The sequence below is a fragment of the Elephantulus edwardii genome, unplaced genomic scaffold (assembly GCF_000299155.1).
Source record: "Elephantulus edwardii isolate Elephantulus edwardi_28Jun2011 unplaced genomic scaffold, EleEdw1.0 scaffold00133, whole genome shotgun sequence".
Classification (NCBI taxonomy): Eukaryota; Metazoa; Chordata; class Mammalia; order Macroscelidea; family Macroscelididae; genus Elephantulus; species Elephantulus edwardii.
In genome coordinates, this window is record NW_006399883.1 from 6,646,000 (window position 1) to 6,664,169 (window position 18,170).

Below are 18,170 nucleotides of genomic sequence, written 5' to 3' on the forward strand. Positions count from 1 at the left end.
ACCTATTCAACCAAACACATTATAAAAAGGATGAAATGGCAAATCATAGCCTGGAAGAAAATACTGCCGATAAATTCATCTATCAAAAGACTCGTCTCCAGAGTTCCCACAAGTTGGTAAAAAAATACTGACAACCAAATTAAGACAAATGATTCGGGGATTGAAACAGGCACTTTCTCAAAGAAAATTCTAATGCCAAGTAAATGTGTGAAATGGTGCGCAGTGTCATTATCATTTGGGGAAATTCAAGTTAGAATCACTGTGAGACACTATAACACATCCAACAGGATGCCTAGAAGTAAAAGTCTGGCAATACAAATATGAGAAAGTGTGAAGGAGCAGAAATTTCTAGTCTATTGACTTTGAGAAGGCAAGAACAATCACTTTATACAACTGTTTGGCAGTTGCTAATAAATCTCTCCTGTACACTTTGACCCAACATTTCCATACTCTGATACATACCTAATAAAATGCAAATATAAAGCACAAAAAGACATGTACAAGAACTATCACAGTGGCCACACAGACCCCGCTCCTGCACAAAGGACCATGCTAGTGCACTAGACCAACCCACTGTGGGGATACCAGACTGCCCTGCCTTGTGGAGAGTAAACTGCCCTGCCACTACCCTGCTGTTCAGTACCAGGAGCAGCAATATCACAGGCACTTTGAGTTAAACACTTGCTGTCTAGCTACATCACATGGGATTCCTTAAGTTCAAGCAGAAAAGGCCAGGCCAAGCCACAAAGTCTGGAAAGTAGCAGTCATCCCACTTCAAATGGAGTTCCCTATCAGGGGACCACAAATATTCAGGTCCTTCACAAATTAGTACCAAACCCTAGGTCACTATACAGTTACAACAACCTAACATTTACTAAGAAAAGACTCACAAAATGCCAAGAAAGCAGCAGTCTGCGTCAGTCATCATGAAAAAAACAAAATAATCCTTCTCTTTAAAAAGCAGACCCAATGAATACACTAGACAGAAAGAACCAGAGAAATATTTGATGTGAAAATATGGAAGAAATAATGGAAACCATTAAGAGAGCAAATACCCCAGAGACAACAATCCAGAAGAAATTCATTGGTGAGGAGCAACTTGAACAGCTATGGCAGAAAACACAAAAGATGGGAGAAAGAATTGATAGTATAGATTAAAAGATACAAGAACTTAAAAAAATCATGAAAAGACAGAGAGGGTACAGCCAATATAGTACTGGAAATAATAGTAAAGCAAGAAAATGCAATCCAGAATATTAAGATGGAATTGGCAGAGCATGCTGGTAGGGCAAAAGTGTAGAACTGGGGTGATGGAACACAGAGTCAGTGAGGTGGAAGACAAGAGCCTCATTGGGAACATACTGGAAAAAATCAGAGATGAGACGTAAAGAAAATGAAGAAAACATTGAGATCATGTGGGATGACATCGAAAGGAATTATATACACACACACATACATATGTATACATATAGGAGTGACAGGGAAATCACTGAGAAAATTGTGGAAGAAGTACTAGGAAAAAAACCTTCCAAGGTATTTTGAAGAATGAGAAAATATACTTTCAAGAAGCACAGTGAATACCAAATAGACTAGACCCCAAAAAAGAAAACCATCAAGACATATCATAGTTAAAATCTCCAAACTAAAAAATAAGGATAGAACATTAAAAGCAGCATGAGGAAAATAGAGTTACATATAGAGAGGAAACAATTAAGTTCGGGTTTCTCAGCAGAAATCATGCAAGCTAGAAGACAATGATATGACATATACAGAAAGTTGAAAGAAAACAATTGCTAGCCAAGGATCCTATACTCAGGAAAGCTCTCCATCCATGAAGGAGAAATTAGATCCTTTGCAGAAAAGAAGGAACATAAAGAATTTGTGTAAACAAGATCAAAGCTGTAAGATATTTTAAGTGAAGTCCTGCAAACAGAGATGCCAAGTAAAGTGGATGGACCATAGTAACCAAAAACAATAGAAAAAGAAACACAGCAAAAGGCAATGGCAAAACCAGGCTTGATAATAATAAAATTTAATGTGAATGGACTAAATGCACCAATTAAGAGAAAAAGAGTAACAGAATGGATAGAAAAACAAAGCCCATCAATATGTTGCCTACAAAAGACATTTCAAAAAAAAAGAAGAGAAAGACAGACTCAAAATCAAAGGCTGCAAAAAAATATACCAACCAAATGAGAACCACAAAAAAGCAAGAATGGCAATACTAATCTCTGATAAAATAGACTTCAGAATAAAACCACCATAAAAGATAAGGGAGGCCATTACATACTGATTAAAGACTCAATAGATCCAGAAGAGATAACCTTGATCAACATTTATGCATCAAATGATAGATTTGGAAAATACATAAAATTGAAGAAAGAGGTAGACATAATAGTGCTAGGAGACTTCAACACACTATTGTCACCAAAGGATAGGTCGACTCAAAAGAAACTTAGCAAAGATGCAGAAGACCTAAACTATATAATCAGCCAACTCAGCCTTGTGGATGGGTTCAGGGTACTGTACCTACCAAAAACTCAATTCACTTTCTTTTCAAGTGTACATGGTAAATTCTCCAGAACCGATCACATATTAGGACACAAAACAAGCCTCAACACATTTTAAAATATTGAAATAATGCAAAGTATCTTCTCAGAGTACAATGTTATAAAACTAGAAATTATCCACAGAAGGCTAAATCTTATAAAACCATCCATGCTCTCTGCTTGCCTCCGGAAACTCTATGAACTTGGAGAAAAGATGAAAGCTTTGTGTTCAAGACTTACATTCATAGGGTCAGTATTGGTTGCCAGTGACTCAACGGCATATTTAACCACCAACACCACCACCACACAACAGAACATTATCAGATTATAAAAAAAAATAATGAAATAAACAAATTTCCTTGAAACAAATGAAAAAGAAAATACAACATACAAAAACCTCTGGGATGCAGCTAGAGCATTTCTCAGGAGACAGTTCATAGCAATATGCACACACATTAAAAAAGGAGAAAAAGAAGAAAAATCAATGATCTGGCTGAACACCTTCATCAAATAAAGAAGAACAATAATTTAATCCTACAGCCTCTAGAAGAAAGGAAATTATAAGGACAGAGCAGAAACCAATGAGATAGAAATTGCAAAAACAATTGAAACCATCAAAAAGACCATAAGCTGATTTTTTGAAAGGGTCAATAAAATTGACAAACCTCTTGCAAATGTAACAAAAGAAAAAACACAGATAACTCAATTAAGAAATGATGAAGATGATGTCACAACTGAACCAGATGAAATTAAATCTATAAAATTAGAATACTATGAAAAACTATGCTATGATAAATTAAAAATTCTAGAAGAAATTCACAAATTCCTTGAAACTCATGCCCTACCAGATTGCCAAGGACAGATATAGAACACTTGAACAGACCCATCACAAAAGAAGAAATTGGGCAGGTTATATAAAGACTCACCCACAAAAAATGTCCTGGACCATATGGATTCACAGCTGAATTCTACCAAACATTCAGAGAGGATCTATCATCAATTCTACTTAAAGTATTTTAAAAAAATAGAAAAAAAAGAATACTCTCAGAGTCATTCTATGATGCAAGCATAACCCTAATATTAACACAAGGCAAATATATTACCAAGAAAGAAAATGACAGACCAATATCTCTCATGAATATAGAGGCAAAAATCCTTAACAAAATCTTAGAGAGTAGAATGTAGAGTCTAAAAGCACATTAAAAAAAAATTCATCATGACCAAGTGGGATTCATAACAGGTATGCAAGGATGGTTCAACATAAAAAAAACCCAATCGATGTAATTCACCATCTTAACAAAACAAATTACAAGAACCACATGATCTTAGCAATTGATGCAGAAAAGGCATTTGACAAAATCTAAAACCCTTTCCTACCAAATACACTCAGCAAAACTGGAATAGAAGGGAATTTCCTCAAGATAGTAAAAAGTATACATGCAAAACCAAGAACTAATATCATTTTCAATGGAGAAAGATTAAAAGTATTTTCCTTGCAAACAAGTGATCAGAGAAAGATGCCCACTTTTACCACTTCTATACAATATTGTATTGGAAGTGCTTACTAGGGAAATGTGATGAGAAGCAAATAAAAGACATCCAGATCAGCAAAGAGATGGTTAAACTATCACTATATGCAGATGATATGATAGAGTACACAGAAAACCCCAAGAACTCAACAAAGAAACTGTTAGAGATAGTAGACTAATTTAGTAGAATGGCAGGATATAAGGTCAATATCCAAAAACCAGTGGGGTTCCTCTACAGTAAAAAAGAGAACTCAGAGAAGGAAACCAAGAAAGTAATATCATTTACAATAGTCAAACACAAAGTGAGATAATTGGAAATGAACCTAATTTGAAACACAGAAGGCCTATACAAAGAAAACTAGAGAACATTTCTGTAAGACACAATAAAAGACCTAAATAAATGGAAAAATGTGTCCTGTTTATGGATTGTTGTTGTTGTTATTGTTTGATAGTCAAGTCGAGTACAGCTCATAGCATCTCTATGAACAAAAGATCTGAACCCTGTTCTATCCTGCACCATCCTCACACTTCCTGACACATTAGAGCCCATTGCAGCAGTCACCGTGTCAAACCATCTGGTTGAGGGTCTTCCTCTTCTTTGCTCCCCTCAACCCTTCCCAGCATCATACCCTTCTCCAAGGAATAACCTCTGCCAACAACATGCTCAAAGTATTTGAGGTGAAGTCTCATTCCTGCCTCCAAAGAACAATTTGGCTACATGGATAGGAAGACTCAGTATTGTGAAAATGATACTCCTACCAAAAGCAATCTAAATGTTCAATGCAATCCCAATACAGATACCAAATTCATTTTTCAATATTAAAAGGGAAATTGTCAAATTTATTTAGAGAGGAAAGAGGCCCCAAATAAGCAAAGCTCTTCTGAAAAACAAAAGTGAAGTGGGAGACATAGCATTCCCTGACCTTAAAACTTACTGCACAGGGGTCGTAACCAAAATAGCATGGTACTGATACAATGACAGGCACATAGACCAATGGAACAGAATTGAGAATCCAGAAAAAGACCCATATATTTATGATCAACTGATAGTCAACAAGAAAATAAAACCCATCAAATGACAACCTCTTCAACAAATGGTACTGGCAAAACTGAACTACCTGCAGAAAGCTGAAACAGGATCCACATCTTACATCATCCACAAAAATCAACTTGACGTCGATCAAAGACTTGTGAGTAAAGCCCAAAACCCTAAAGCTCATCAGAGACAAACAGGGATCAAGTTTAGATGGCCACATCTGTGGTATAAAAGACTGCCAAATACAGTCAGAAATGCACAATCTGGAGAGGATAAGACTGATAGAAGGAATGAATTCTAAAGATTCAATCCCTGTGTGCATCAAAAACATTTTCAAACAGATTAAAAAGAAAATCTACTAACTGCGAGCAAACATTTGACAATAGCATTTCAGACATGGGTCTCCTATCAAAAGTTTACAGAATCTTACAGGGCCTCCACAAGAAAAAGACTTATAACCGAATTACAAAATGGGCAAAGACATGGAAAGAATTTTCAAAGGAAGATATTTGGATGGCCAACAAACATATAAAGAAATGCTCAAAATCACTGACAGTAGGAGAGACACAAATCAAAACCACAATGAGATATTATGTCATTGCTATTCCAGTAGCAGTGACAAAGTTTAACAGGACAACAAGTAATAAATGTTGGAAAGGATGTGGTGAGATAGAAACTCTTACACATTGTTGGTGGGATTGTAAAATGGTACAACCACTCTGGAAAGCAGTTCAGCACTTCCTCAAAAATTTGAACATATAAATTCCATATGATCCAGCTCTTCCACTGCTTGGAATATACTCTGAGAAGATAAGAAGTGAGACATAAATGGGGACTTGTAGACCAATGTTCATAGCAGCATTATTCACCGTCACAACCCAAATGTCCAACCACAACTGAATGAATTGAGAAATTATGGTACATTCACACAATGGAATACTACTATTAGACAACACACAGGAACAATGATTTTGTAAATTATTGCCTAACTTGGGAGGGACTGGAGAGCATTATGTAAAGTGAACTAACTCAGTCTCATAAGGACAAATACTGTTTAAGACCATTATTGTAGAATAAGTATGAAGATCGAAGGGCTGTGTGGGAGCAGGAAGACGAGGATGGGTTGAGGGGGTGTTAATCACAGGGTCGCACAATTTGATGGGTAAGAGGAGGGGTGGTTAATGGAAATGGGAAAGATGTGGTATGAAAACAATGCATATGACCTTTGTAAGTAAACCAGTATAAAATAAACATTTTCTTTTTTTGAAAAAAGAATGATTACAGTGAAGGCATCTGAGGTGCAGCTATTGATATATCCTTGTCTAGAACAAAGAAGAAGGAAGAAAACAAAGAAACACAGAAGCTATTAGTCCAAAGAACTTATGCATCACAAGTATTTCAACTTTTACAGCCCTGAGAACCAGAAGATCTAGAAGGTACCCAGCTACAACCTCTGATCACTCTAAAAGGAATCATAACAGAATTTCATGGATTGTTATTAGGTGCCATAGAGTCACCTGCGACTCATAGCTACCCTATGTACAATAGCCCTTAACCCTGCTCTATTCTGTGCCAACTTTATTCTCTCTGACACAGCTATTCTCATTACCCCAGTCCATCTCATTGAGGGTCTTCTTCTCTTGCTCTGTCCCTCCACCCTGCCAAGCATGATGTCTCTCTCCCAGAAATGGTCCCTCCTTGCAACATGCCCAAAGTATGTCAAATGAAACTTCATGGATAGAGTGAGTTAAAAGAAAATGTATATATGTCTGTCTGTCTGTCTAACTATCTATCATTTATCGAGAGAACAAAAGTGGGGGGGAACACCCAATAAAGCCCTACAAAGCGATGATAGGGTTGTGATAACCTAGATATGTCTCCCAAACATAATTTGGAGCAAAAGAAACCCAACTTGAGAGAAGACACAGGGTACAATCTTAGTTATGTAAGGTTAAATAATGGGGGGGAGGGGGAAATCTATGTCCTTATGAGCACAGTGGTTGCCCCTGTGGCGAGGGGAGGAAATAACTAGGAGGAGGTGATGTGCTTCTGAGATGCTGGCTGTGCTCTTTCTGAGCAGAGTTTCTCAGCATCAGCACCACTGACCTTTGTGTATCCCTGGCATCTCCTCACCAAGGTACCTGCTTTGCTTGCCTTCTACCCCACCCCAATTGTGACAGTCAAAACCACCTCTAGACACTCCCAGATGTATCTGAGGGCAAAATCACCTCCAGTGGATCAGTGTTTGATTGTTATTCCTAGAGAAAGTTAGATGTGTGAACTCACTTTGTGAATTAATGAAATTGTGTGTGAATGTTGCATCCGCTTTTGGGCATATAAACGATAATATTTTTTTAAAAATCTAATACCTTTTTTTTTTAAAAAAGTAGGAAATCAATGGATAACAAAAAGAACCAAAAAGCTTAAAGCTAATATTGAGAAGGAGCTTTCCCTGATATTAAATGTTCAACAAACTTAGTCAAAAGGTTGAAGTTTTGAGTTCACTCAGAGGTACACAAAAGAAAAACTGGAACTCTACTTCTAAAAACTACAGTTCTTGAGAATCTTAAGGAGTCTGGTTTCAGTTTCACACATGTTGTCTCCACCAGTCAGAGTCAACTTAATGATACTTTTATATTTTTTTTCCTTTAACATTCTGTTTGCAGATATGGAGATTCAGACCCAATCTACCAAGGTCATGTGGCCCCAGAGACTCAGTGGAGAACCCTCCACTGCTCACTGCTCAGGACTGCTCACTTTCACACCCTACTCTCATGCAGACTTGCCCCAAATGCGGCTAAGTCAATGTCAACGCTAACCCCAGGCAGAAGTTCAGCTGGACTTTCTGAACCAAAGCCTTGTGGGACGATTTAGTGTGGGTAACGATATACTCCAATATTCTGCAAAGAAAGTTCTGAAAACCAATACCGCATGCAAACAGGATATTAGCTTTTGTCAGAAAGATCAAAAAGGGCTTGAGGTTTTCTCTTAACAGCCTCAGCTTCTCCTCCCTCTCAGTCTCTCCTTTATCTACTGATTTTGAGCTGCAAGTCAAACCTCACCCCCTGAGTGCAGGAAGAGATGGCAGCAAGTGAGACGCAGCTCTATGCCAAGATCTCCAACAAGCTGAAGGGCCGCAGGGCTTCCTTGCTCCTGGAGCCCCTGCTGGCGATGGGCTTCCCAGCGCACACAGCGTGAGTATTGCCGCGGGCAGGAGCCTTGTGGACTAGCTGTTGTGGAGACAGACCCTCTGCAGCCTGGCCACAGCTCACCCACAGTATACATGCAGCTCAGAGTGCTAACTTCCTGTGGAAGAGGGTACACTTTGCAGTGCAAAGTATTGTCTGAAAACAAGGCCTTTCCGGCATTCCACAAAGGGGATGATCTTTAAGTGCAAACTCTGCTGGCTAGATGATCAGAGCACCCTGAGATTTGGGGAAGTTGATGCTAATTATTACTGTGGCCATCCTGTGTCTCAGAATTTGGAAGAATTCTGGGCCTGGCTAGTCTTTTTGCATGTAGTTCAGTGACTCTGGGGCTGGTATTTTATGGTGTTTTAGATCCTGATTCACAAGATCTCAAAGTCCAGTGGGTCTCTGTGGTGGGAGTCCACTGAGTAGCCATGTTCACGCATAGAAAATTTCGTGACTGTTGGATCATGAAATGAAAAGGTTATGAAATCACAGGACTGCGTTAGCACAGTCTAGGAACGTTGATTCCTAGGATCTATCACTCATAAAGAAAGAACAATTCCCCTAAAATCAGTGAGTGGTGAGACTCATGTTGGTTCCAGATTCCACATTAAACTAATTTTCATATTTACTTATTTTCAACTGCTCATTTGTATGTGGAAATATATCAGAAATACAGTCTAATGTAGCTTATGCAAAGCTGTGATGGCCTAGTGGCAAGTAGTTGCACCGCCAACACAAAGGCCTTCAGTTCGAACCCACCAGCTGTCTCATGGGAGGAATATGAGTAATCTCCTCTTTGTGATTTATTGCCTCTGAAAACCTGATAGAGGGTGAGTTATGGGTAGGTTCCAACTTGAAGGAGCCTAACAATGACAACAACACACTTTCCTTAAACTGTATAATAAGGCCTAGCCCAGATCAGATGAAATTATCTTTGAAACCAGATCCCTTTCCTCGCCTTCACACTCAGGACTTTGCAGCCATTGTTGTAGTTTCTGTGACTTGCTGGCAAATGGACTCTGATCTGACATTTTCCTGTAAGCCAGCAGAGTGTTAGAACAGGAATTGTGCGTGTGCACTGTCTGCTGTGAGCTGGAGACCATGCGGGGCCACTGGACCAGTTCCTTTCTTCTAATCCTCCCAGTCCATGTGGTGGGCATGAATACTGAGGCTCAGGGAGGGGAGTCACTAAGGCCAAGGCTTGAACGCAGCTCACACAGCTTCTTACTCCCGCTCTGTATGTTGCGGGTTGTTCTGGTGCTAACACATGGACTTGTGCTCAGTCAAAGCCCCTGCTACTTTACAGAGTGGAAGATGGATGAGGGGAGGGTGAAGGAAAAGGCAAGGTGCAGTGAGGATTTGATGAGACGTGGTAATAAAAGGCTTTGATCGACTGCGTTTAATTTTATAGAGCATAATAATGTATAGAAATGGTTGTATGAAAATAATTTTAAAAGAGTTTAAGAAAAAAAACCCAAAACAAATACTCGCTAATCTAAATATTAAACACGTCATTGTTATGTGCCATTGAGTCAGAAATGGTCCATAGCTGACCTTTCAGTAGGTTTTCAGAGGCAGTAAATCACATGGGAGGAGATTGTCCATCCCTCCCCCGTGGACAGCTGGTGGATTTGAACCATATGCTTTTGGGATTATAGCACAGCTTCTTGCCACTAGACCACCAAGGGTAGGGAAAATTAATTTTAAGGCATCCCTTAAAATGGAAACTTCGCCAGGTAGCCACATCCTCATTGGTCTTTTCCAACCCTACCATTGATAGTGTTCCTCACCAACTCGAGCTAGGCTCAGCCTTGATTTCTGAGTCAATTGCTTCTAATTGCCCTTGAACAGGCTCTGACCCATGGCAGCACCGTGTAAAGAAGAACAAAGTGCAGCCTGATCCTGTGCCATCTTCACACTTATTGGCAGATTTGAGTCCATTGTTGCAGCTGTTGTGGTCTGACGTCTAACCTAAGGGCCCATCGTCCGGCATGACATTGAACAACATTCTGTTTTCCACATTTGAGGTTTTGGTTGTTTGGTTTTCAGAAGTAGCTCTCCAGGCCTTTCTTCCTAGTTCACCTTAGTTTTGAAACTCCACTAAAACTGTTGACTCTTCTTGTATTTGAAATACCGATCACACAACCTCCAGTTTCACAATATACAAACCTCCACAGTAGGACACACTGCCCAGTGGTTGATGACTGGAGAAATGGCCTTAGCCGTTTTCCTTCTATTCTGTTTGGTTTGGTTCACACCGGGTCATAGTGATTGACTAGACACAGCTTGCCTCAAGCAACTCACTGGGAAGTGAATCCATAAGGAACTGGGTCTAATACGGCCCACGTGTGTGCACACAAGCTAAAGTGGTGGGAACCATCAGGAACATGTATATGATGGGAATCTAACATCTGTGTGGCTGTTGGTTGTCATTTAGGTGATTCTGGCCACTCCCTGTGTGCAGAGCAGAACTGTCCCACAGTGTTTGCAAGGCTGTGTGCTTCTAGGAGCATTTCACCAGTTCTGTCATAGTCAGAGCCTCTGTGTGCATTCGAATTGCCGACCTGTCCATTAGTAGTTGAGAATTTCAATGTTTGTATCACCCAGGGATTCCACAGGAGAGAGAAACAAAGGAGAAGACTACACACCAACTCTTTCTGGGTTTAGGGGATTCTCTGAAGAGTTCCCTGGGGTCCCAGAGGAGACCATGTGTGTGCTGAGCTTCAGGGTATTAGTAAAATCTCCCTGCTGGTACATTGAGATAGTCGTTGTTTTGATCGGCATCCAGTTGGTGTGGTAAATTATGAACATATGCATAACATAGAGAAACACTGCCTGGTCCTGAGCTATCTTCCTGATCCTGATTTCTTTGAACCCATCATCACAACTATTGCGTCACTCTCTTGTTGTGGATTTTCCTTGTTCTTGCTAAACCTTTTATGGTTGTTCACCTGTTGCTGTGATGCTGAAACTATACCATTGGCATTTCACACATCAGCATGGTCACCCATAGTTGGCAGGTTTTAGTGGATCTTCCAGACTAAGATGAACTAAAAGGAAAGGCCTTATGATCTACTTCCACCCATCAGTTAGTGAAAATTCTGTGGATCCTAGTGGAGCACGGGGACAGGGCCCCTTTGGGTAGGAAACACATGTGCCAATAATGTGCATCAGCACAGGGAACTCCAGCATCCTCAAGGAGATTCATAGGGTAGGGGTGAGGGGTAGACAGTATAGGGATGAGTAGGAGAGATTACAGAGTGGGCAGATGTCTGTCCACCAGGCCCCTGATATCACCCAAAGGTCTGCAGGAGAAGGATGCAGGAAGGAAAATGACTGGAGAGTGATTACATTTAAATTGTCAAGACAGCATGATGGTGGCCCATGGAGGATGGAAACCTGGGCAAGCTTGCTCCAGCTACAGAAGGGTGGCAGCCCAGCCTCCCCAGAGCACCCTGAGGTCTGATGTGCTGTAGAACCTCAACTGCTTGTCTCTTCCTTTCTCTGATGTGGAATGTAGAGGATTGAGCTCTGAATGTCCCTTGTCCTCCAATTTTTGTAGGTTCAAAGCTCTGGCAGCTACAGGAAGAAAAACGGCAGAAGAGGCTTCAGACTGGTGAGTGGGGCTTGGCTTTACTGACTCGGGAGTGCTTTCTTAAACTATAAACTACCCTAGATGTTGAGATGTCTACTGCCCAAGGGAAGAGCTGGGACATAATTGGTTCCCTCTGGGTGGGAAGGGCATGGGAGGCACTGTGAAAGTAAAACAGCCAGCACTCAGGGAAGAAAGCAGAAAGACAGTCGGATTATCGTGACAGGAGTCCAGAATGAAGGCTGCACAGTGGAGTGGACTTGAGGGGAGGGATTGTGTAACAGTGAAAGAATTTTTCTTCTACTTTTCAAAGGGAAGACTGAATTGAGGGGAGGAATGGGCAGGGAGAAAAGTGTAACAGTGAATGAACGGAAATCCTAACTGTAAACTTTGATTAAAATTAATAACAAAGAATAAATATTGAAATTTTTAAAAAAGGAGAAACAAAAGAACTTGAATAAAGTTGACTTCTCTTAAAATTCTGATTCAATCCAAATTCTGAGTGTCAGAGAAGAAAAAGGTTTGTGCTTATTTATTGGATAGATAGAGATGAGCCTTTTTGCTATTTTGGCAGAAAAGACTCTCCAATCTTCAGCAACCCCTGGGAGAGAGGGTTTACTGGGGTAGGAAATTGTCCTGAGGTGTCTTTATCCTCTAAAGAGCCCCTGGCCATGGGGGTGAAATGAGGAGATGAGTCTGGGTTCCAGGAGGCTCCTTTGCCCTGACTTCTCAGTGACATTCTCACCAAAGACCACACTGTCATGAACCTTGGGTTTCTGCACTTAAACTCAGTCCAGCCCAAATGTACTACCTAGTACCATAGTGATTTCCTGGACGGGAAATCCCCATACTCTAATAACGGGATGTTGTTGTTATTAGTTACTGTTGAGTGGATTTCACCCCAGAGTGATGCCATATGCCACAGTGCATATTCAGTAGCTGTGATTGCTCAAAAGCGAACTGCCAGGCTTCTGCTCTGCACTGGATTCAAACCACCCACGTTTCGTTCAACTTGCTATCATGCACTTAACAATTTGCACCACCCAGAGCTCCCAATCATTGGACAACCACCATGAAGTCAAACAATAAAAGCCAGGTCCCATTCTAGGAAAGGTGTAAGGGGACAGTGATGACATCAGTGGTCAGGGGCCAGAGCAGCGGGGAGGGATGGGCAGGTGGAGCGCAGGGCATGTTTAGGACGGTGAATCAATTCCGCAGGGTATTGGGAGAGTAGACATATGACGTTATGAACTTGTTAAAACCCATAGGCCTATATATCTCCAAGAGTGAACACTTATGTTAATTATGGGCTTCAGTTTTTGTGAGAAATATGTACTGATGGATCTACCTTAGAGTAAGTCAATTCTGACTCAAAGTCTCTAGGACTGTAGAACGGATCTATAGAGTTTCCAAACCTACAGTCTTTAGGGAGACAGATCGGCTCATCTTCTTCTTATGGACTGGCTGGTGAATATGAACTACTTGACTTTTTCTTAACCACTATATAATTTTTCTGTACATCTAAAAATTCTTGGAAAATAATCTATGTTTTTTAAAAATATATAAATCAGGTCCCACAAAGCTAGAATGTCCTCTTCCAAATAATATTGATGGGTCTCAAGGGCTTAGTGTATTTTCAGTGGGTATCTCACTTCTCTCAAGCACAATGTCAAAGACCATCCCCCCAAAAATGGAGCATCTTTATAAGACAAAGGGAGATGCCCAGAACTCCCTGAAGTTGTTCTAACTCTAAAGGCAGTACCAAATTTCAAGTAAAAGACAAATGAAGGACTCTGATGGTCACCTACCAATCCCACTAATTACCAATAAGATTAGAAGATCCCACCGAGGCACAGTGGGAAAAGGATCTTAAACCCAGACAGTATGAGTGCAACCTTACTAGAGATCAAGGAAGTAGAAATAAGGGTATTATTACAAAGATTTTCAAAGCAACAAAGATTTTAAGTGCAGCTGAGAGTGCACTGTGTGTTGGACTGTGGATCAGAAGATTCGCAGTTTAAATCCACCAGCCATTTCTCAGGATTAAGCAGTCACCGGCCAAGAGGATCCACAGACCCAGTCACCATAAACGGAATCTGTGGTAGTGGGTTCGAGCTATTATTATTTGATTGATTGATTGAGGGTGAGGATAAGTGAAACCCTTCAGTGCTCAGCTAGACTGCTAGAGGGGATTGGCTCAATGGCAGGAGGTTTGGTGTTTTGCTTTGAGGGTGATGGGGAAGGCTTCAGTGCTCAGTTATATTGTTTGTTACACTGGGAAGGTAGCCTCGGTTCCATTTGCATTGGAAGTATGCATAGCTGAGCCCCTAGCACCTCCATTGATAAATACACCTCTAGAAGAAGCATAAAAAGCCTAAAATGGCAAGAACACAAGTATTACCCACAGTGTTTTGACAAAATCTTTAAAAAGAAAACAACAGTTCATCACTGTGACATGGATAAAATAAAATATGAAGGATTCGCATGATAGGATATCACATGATTCTAGAAAAGTCCTCACTGACAAATTTAACAAGATACATATTTATGAATACAGGGCAATCTTAAATATGTATTATTGAGCAAAATATGTAAGTTGCAGAATAATTTAAGCGGTAACTTGTGACTTATATAAAACATACAAACACAACCTGAAGATTACTTAAGTAGCTGTGCTCTCTACTGAAATCCTGTATGAGTATGAAGCAGCTTTATTTTGTTGTATTGTTTTATACAATCATTTATATACATTGGGCTTCATTCATGCATATTGTGTTTTATACAATTAATCATCTACATTATGTTTTATATAATTAATTACTGTTGATCAATGCCTTTTATCACCTCATCTCATTTTCTCTAGAAAAAAGAAACAAAACCAAGATGAAGGGAGTACAGCCTCCCCTGGGCTTTTCTTTTTCTTTCAGGAGAGTGTATTTGTATGTAATTAATATCATTATAGTTTTAGAAAACAAAATAAAGCAGATATTAGACATTATTCCACGGCCACTTCTGAATTCAGCTTGAATTTCTGGCAGTTCTCTGTCAGTGTACTCTTGCAGCTATTTTTTTTTTTTTAGAACTTCTAAGGTTTTTACTTGTATACACTATTAACTACATTGTACAATGACTTCTATATTCTTTTGCGTCGGTTACCTGCTTTTGGAATGGGCACAAATCTGGATCTCGTCCTGTCAGTTGACCAGGTGACTGTCTTCTAAATGTCTTAGCATAGGTGGTCTGGGACTGTGCATTCAGGATGGCATCTGCTTGTTGAAACATCTTAATTGATATCCAGTCAGTTCTTAGAGGTTTATGTTTTGCCAATGGCTTCAGTGTAGCTTGAACTTCTTTTTTTCATTACCATTAGTTCTGAATAATATGCTACTTCCTGAAATGGTTCAGTGTCGACCAATTCTTTTTGATATAGTGACTTCTGTGTATTCCCTTTATCTTCTTTGAATGTTTCCTGCATCATTTCACATTTTTCTCATAGATTCCTTCAGTAGTGAAACTCAAGATTTGAATTTACTCTTCAGTTTCTTCAGCTAGAAAAATGCTGAACATCTTCTTCAATTTTGGCTTTCCAGCTCCAACTCTTTGTATGTTTTGTTATATTTTGCTTTGTCTTCATGAACTGTCTTGACAACTTCTATTCAGCTCTCTTATAATTTTCATTTTTTTCTTTAGCATCTCTACTTTGAATATCAGAGTCTCTTCTGATATCCATTTTGACTCTTTCTTGTCTTTTTAATTAACTTTTGCTTTCTTTTTTTTTTTTTTGGCCTAGCTTTTTTTATTGGTATTCACTTCAGTAACTTGAAACCACAGATATAAGCAGTATTTAAGCAGAGAGTTTACAAGTAAACACAGTATACATGCAAATTTTTGTTCACAAAGTTCACAAGTGCAGGTACATGAATTAGAAGCGTGCATCTAAAATTGTGGCCAAACTGCTTTAAAATGCAAAAATGTAAAATTACATCTTGAAAAATATGAAGAGATGGTTTACACACTTCAAAAATCAAGTGGTGCTTATATCAGAGATGTATGACAGCTACAAGATTCAAGTGACAAGCAGTAAGATCTCAGGAAATTAAAACTTTTGCTTTCTTAATGCATGATGTCCTTGTTGTCATCCCAAAAGTCATCATCTGGTCTCTGTTTATTTGTGTTGAGTGCATCAAGTCTATTTTTAATATGTATGTAAATTCAAGTGGAATAAACTCAAAGTTGTATTTTTTATTTTTACTCTCATGAACTTGTTTTCATTGTCTTCAACTTCAGTTCGAATTTTGGGACCAAGAGGCAGTCGTCAGAACAGAGCAAGGAAACACTGCATGGTTCAAAATTGGGAAGGGCATACGCCAGGGATGTGTCCTGTCTCCATACATTTTTTGACCTGTATGCAGAACAGATTATCTGGGAGGCTGGGCTCTATGAGGAGAAATGCGGCATCAGTATTGGTGGAAGATCTATCAACAATCTGCTTTATGAAGATGATGAAACTCTGCTTGCTGAAACTGAGGAGGACCTGAAGTGCTTGCTGCAGAGGGTCAAGGACTGTAGCCTTCAATATGGATTGAGGCTCAATATCAAGAAGACAAAGATTCTCACAACTGGACCAAATGGCAACATCAGAATGGATGGTGAAGAGATTGAGATTGTTCACAGCTTTAGTCGGCTTGGCTCCACAATCAATACTCTTGGCACCAGCAGCCAGGAAATTAAAAGACGTATTGCAATGGGAAAGTCTGCTGTTAGGGACCTCTCAAAGGACTAAAGAGCAATGGTGTCACTCTGGAGACTAAGGTGCATCTGATACAGGCCATGGTCTTTGCAATCACTTGTTAATGCATCAGAGAGTTGAACAATGACTAGGGAGGATAGAAGGAGAATTGATGTCTTTGAGCTTTGGTGTTGAAGAGGAGTATTGAGGGTACCATGGACTGCTAAAAAAACAGATTCATCCTCTGGAGAGGGTTAAACCGGACTGCTTCTTGGAGGCAAGGATTCTGAGACTTCATCTGACATACTTTGGTCATGTTGTAAGGAGGAGAGGGACATCATGCTTGGGAGGGTGGAGGGACGGTGCAAGAGGGAAAGACCGTCTATGAGGTGGATTGATTCAGTGACTGGGGTAATAGGGATGGGTGTGTCAGAGGCAGTGCGGTTGGCACAGGATAGAGCAGGGCTTAGGGCTGTTGTACATAGGGTCACTATGAGTCGCAAATTACTTGACTGCACATAACAACAACAACAATCAATGATCTGTTCTACACCGTCAGCCCTTGGCCTAGTTTTGACTGTTGATAATTGAGTTTTCTCACTATCTATTTCCACAGATTGAGGCAATCTGATTCCTGTGAATTCCACTGGGCAAGATCCATGTGAATGTTCCCTGGTTATAATTTTTTTAAAAGTTATTTGCACTGAAAAAACAATTGTTTAAAATTCCCATCAGTTGATCTCTGCTTCTTTTCTGTTACCAACTACTAGTCTTTATTTTCATCTTTTGCATTCAAGTCACCATTATGATGAAGATGATGATGATGATGATGATGATGGTGTTGATGATGATATTCATGAATGTTTTCATTCAAGTTAGATCAGTTTTGGATGGCCGGATTTAGTAGAAATCCTCAATTTCTTCATCTTTTTCTTTAGTGTTTGGTGCTTATGTTTGAATAATAGCTTCATTGTCAGGTCTCTCTTGTATGCCAGTGAATGTTATCTTGTCTCTGGCTTGTGCTTCCAGATAGGTCTTTAACTATCCTCTGTGGTGATGAATGTGACACCATTCCTCTTCAATTCGGCATCAAGAGACTGTTGTTGCTGTTGTTGATTGCCGTCGAGTTGAGCATGACTCATAGCAATACTATGAACAAAAAGGCCTGAAGGCTTTCTATAACTGTCCACATTTATCAACGTTCATAGAGTTTCCAGAGACATGTTGTTTAGGAAGTGGATGCCACTCCTGCTTCCATCAAGAGCATAGATGATGTAATTTGTTATTTTGAGCCATCAAATCGCCTATGTACAATATCTCTGAACCCTGCCTATCCTGAGCCAGTGTCACTGACTCTGACACATCTACTCCCCTTAACGCCAGTTACTGTGTCGATCTGTCTAATCTGGGGTCTTCTTTTCCTGCACTGTCCCTCCACCTTCCAAGCATGATGTCTTTCTCCAAGTACTAGTCCCTACTGTCTGTGTGCCCAAAGTACATGAGACAGAGTTTCAAAATCCTAGTCTCCAAGGAGCAGTTTG

The 18,170-nt window shown here is 39.9% G+C and overlaps 1 protein-coding gene across 1 annotated transcript in view; it reads left to right on the forward strand.

The window, feature by feature from the left end:
• Positions 1 to 8,195: 8,195 nt before the first annotated feature.
• The window catches only part of UBASH3A (ubiquitin associated and SH3 domain containing A), a 66,829-nt gene continuing 56,854 nt past the window's right edge, over positions 8,196 to 18,170 (forward strand). Inside the window, exons 1-2 of the mRNA XM_006893932.1 lie at positions 8,196 to 8,308; positions 11,871 to 11,924. Coding sequence (XP_006893994.1) covers positions 8,196 to 8,308; positions 11,871 to 11,924 — 167 coding nt within the window. The remainder of the gene's footprint in view (positions 8,309 to 11,870; positions 11,925 to 18,170) is intronic.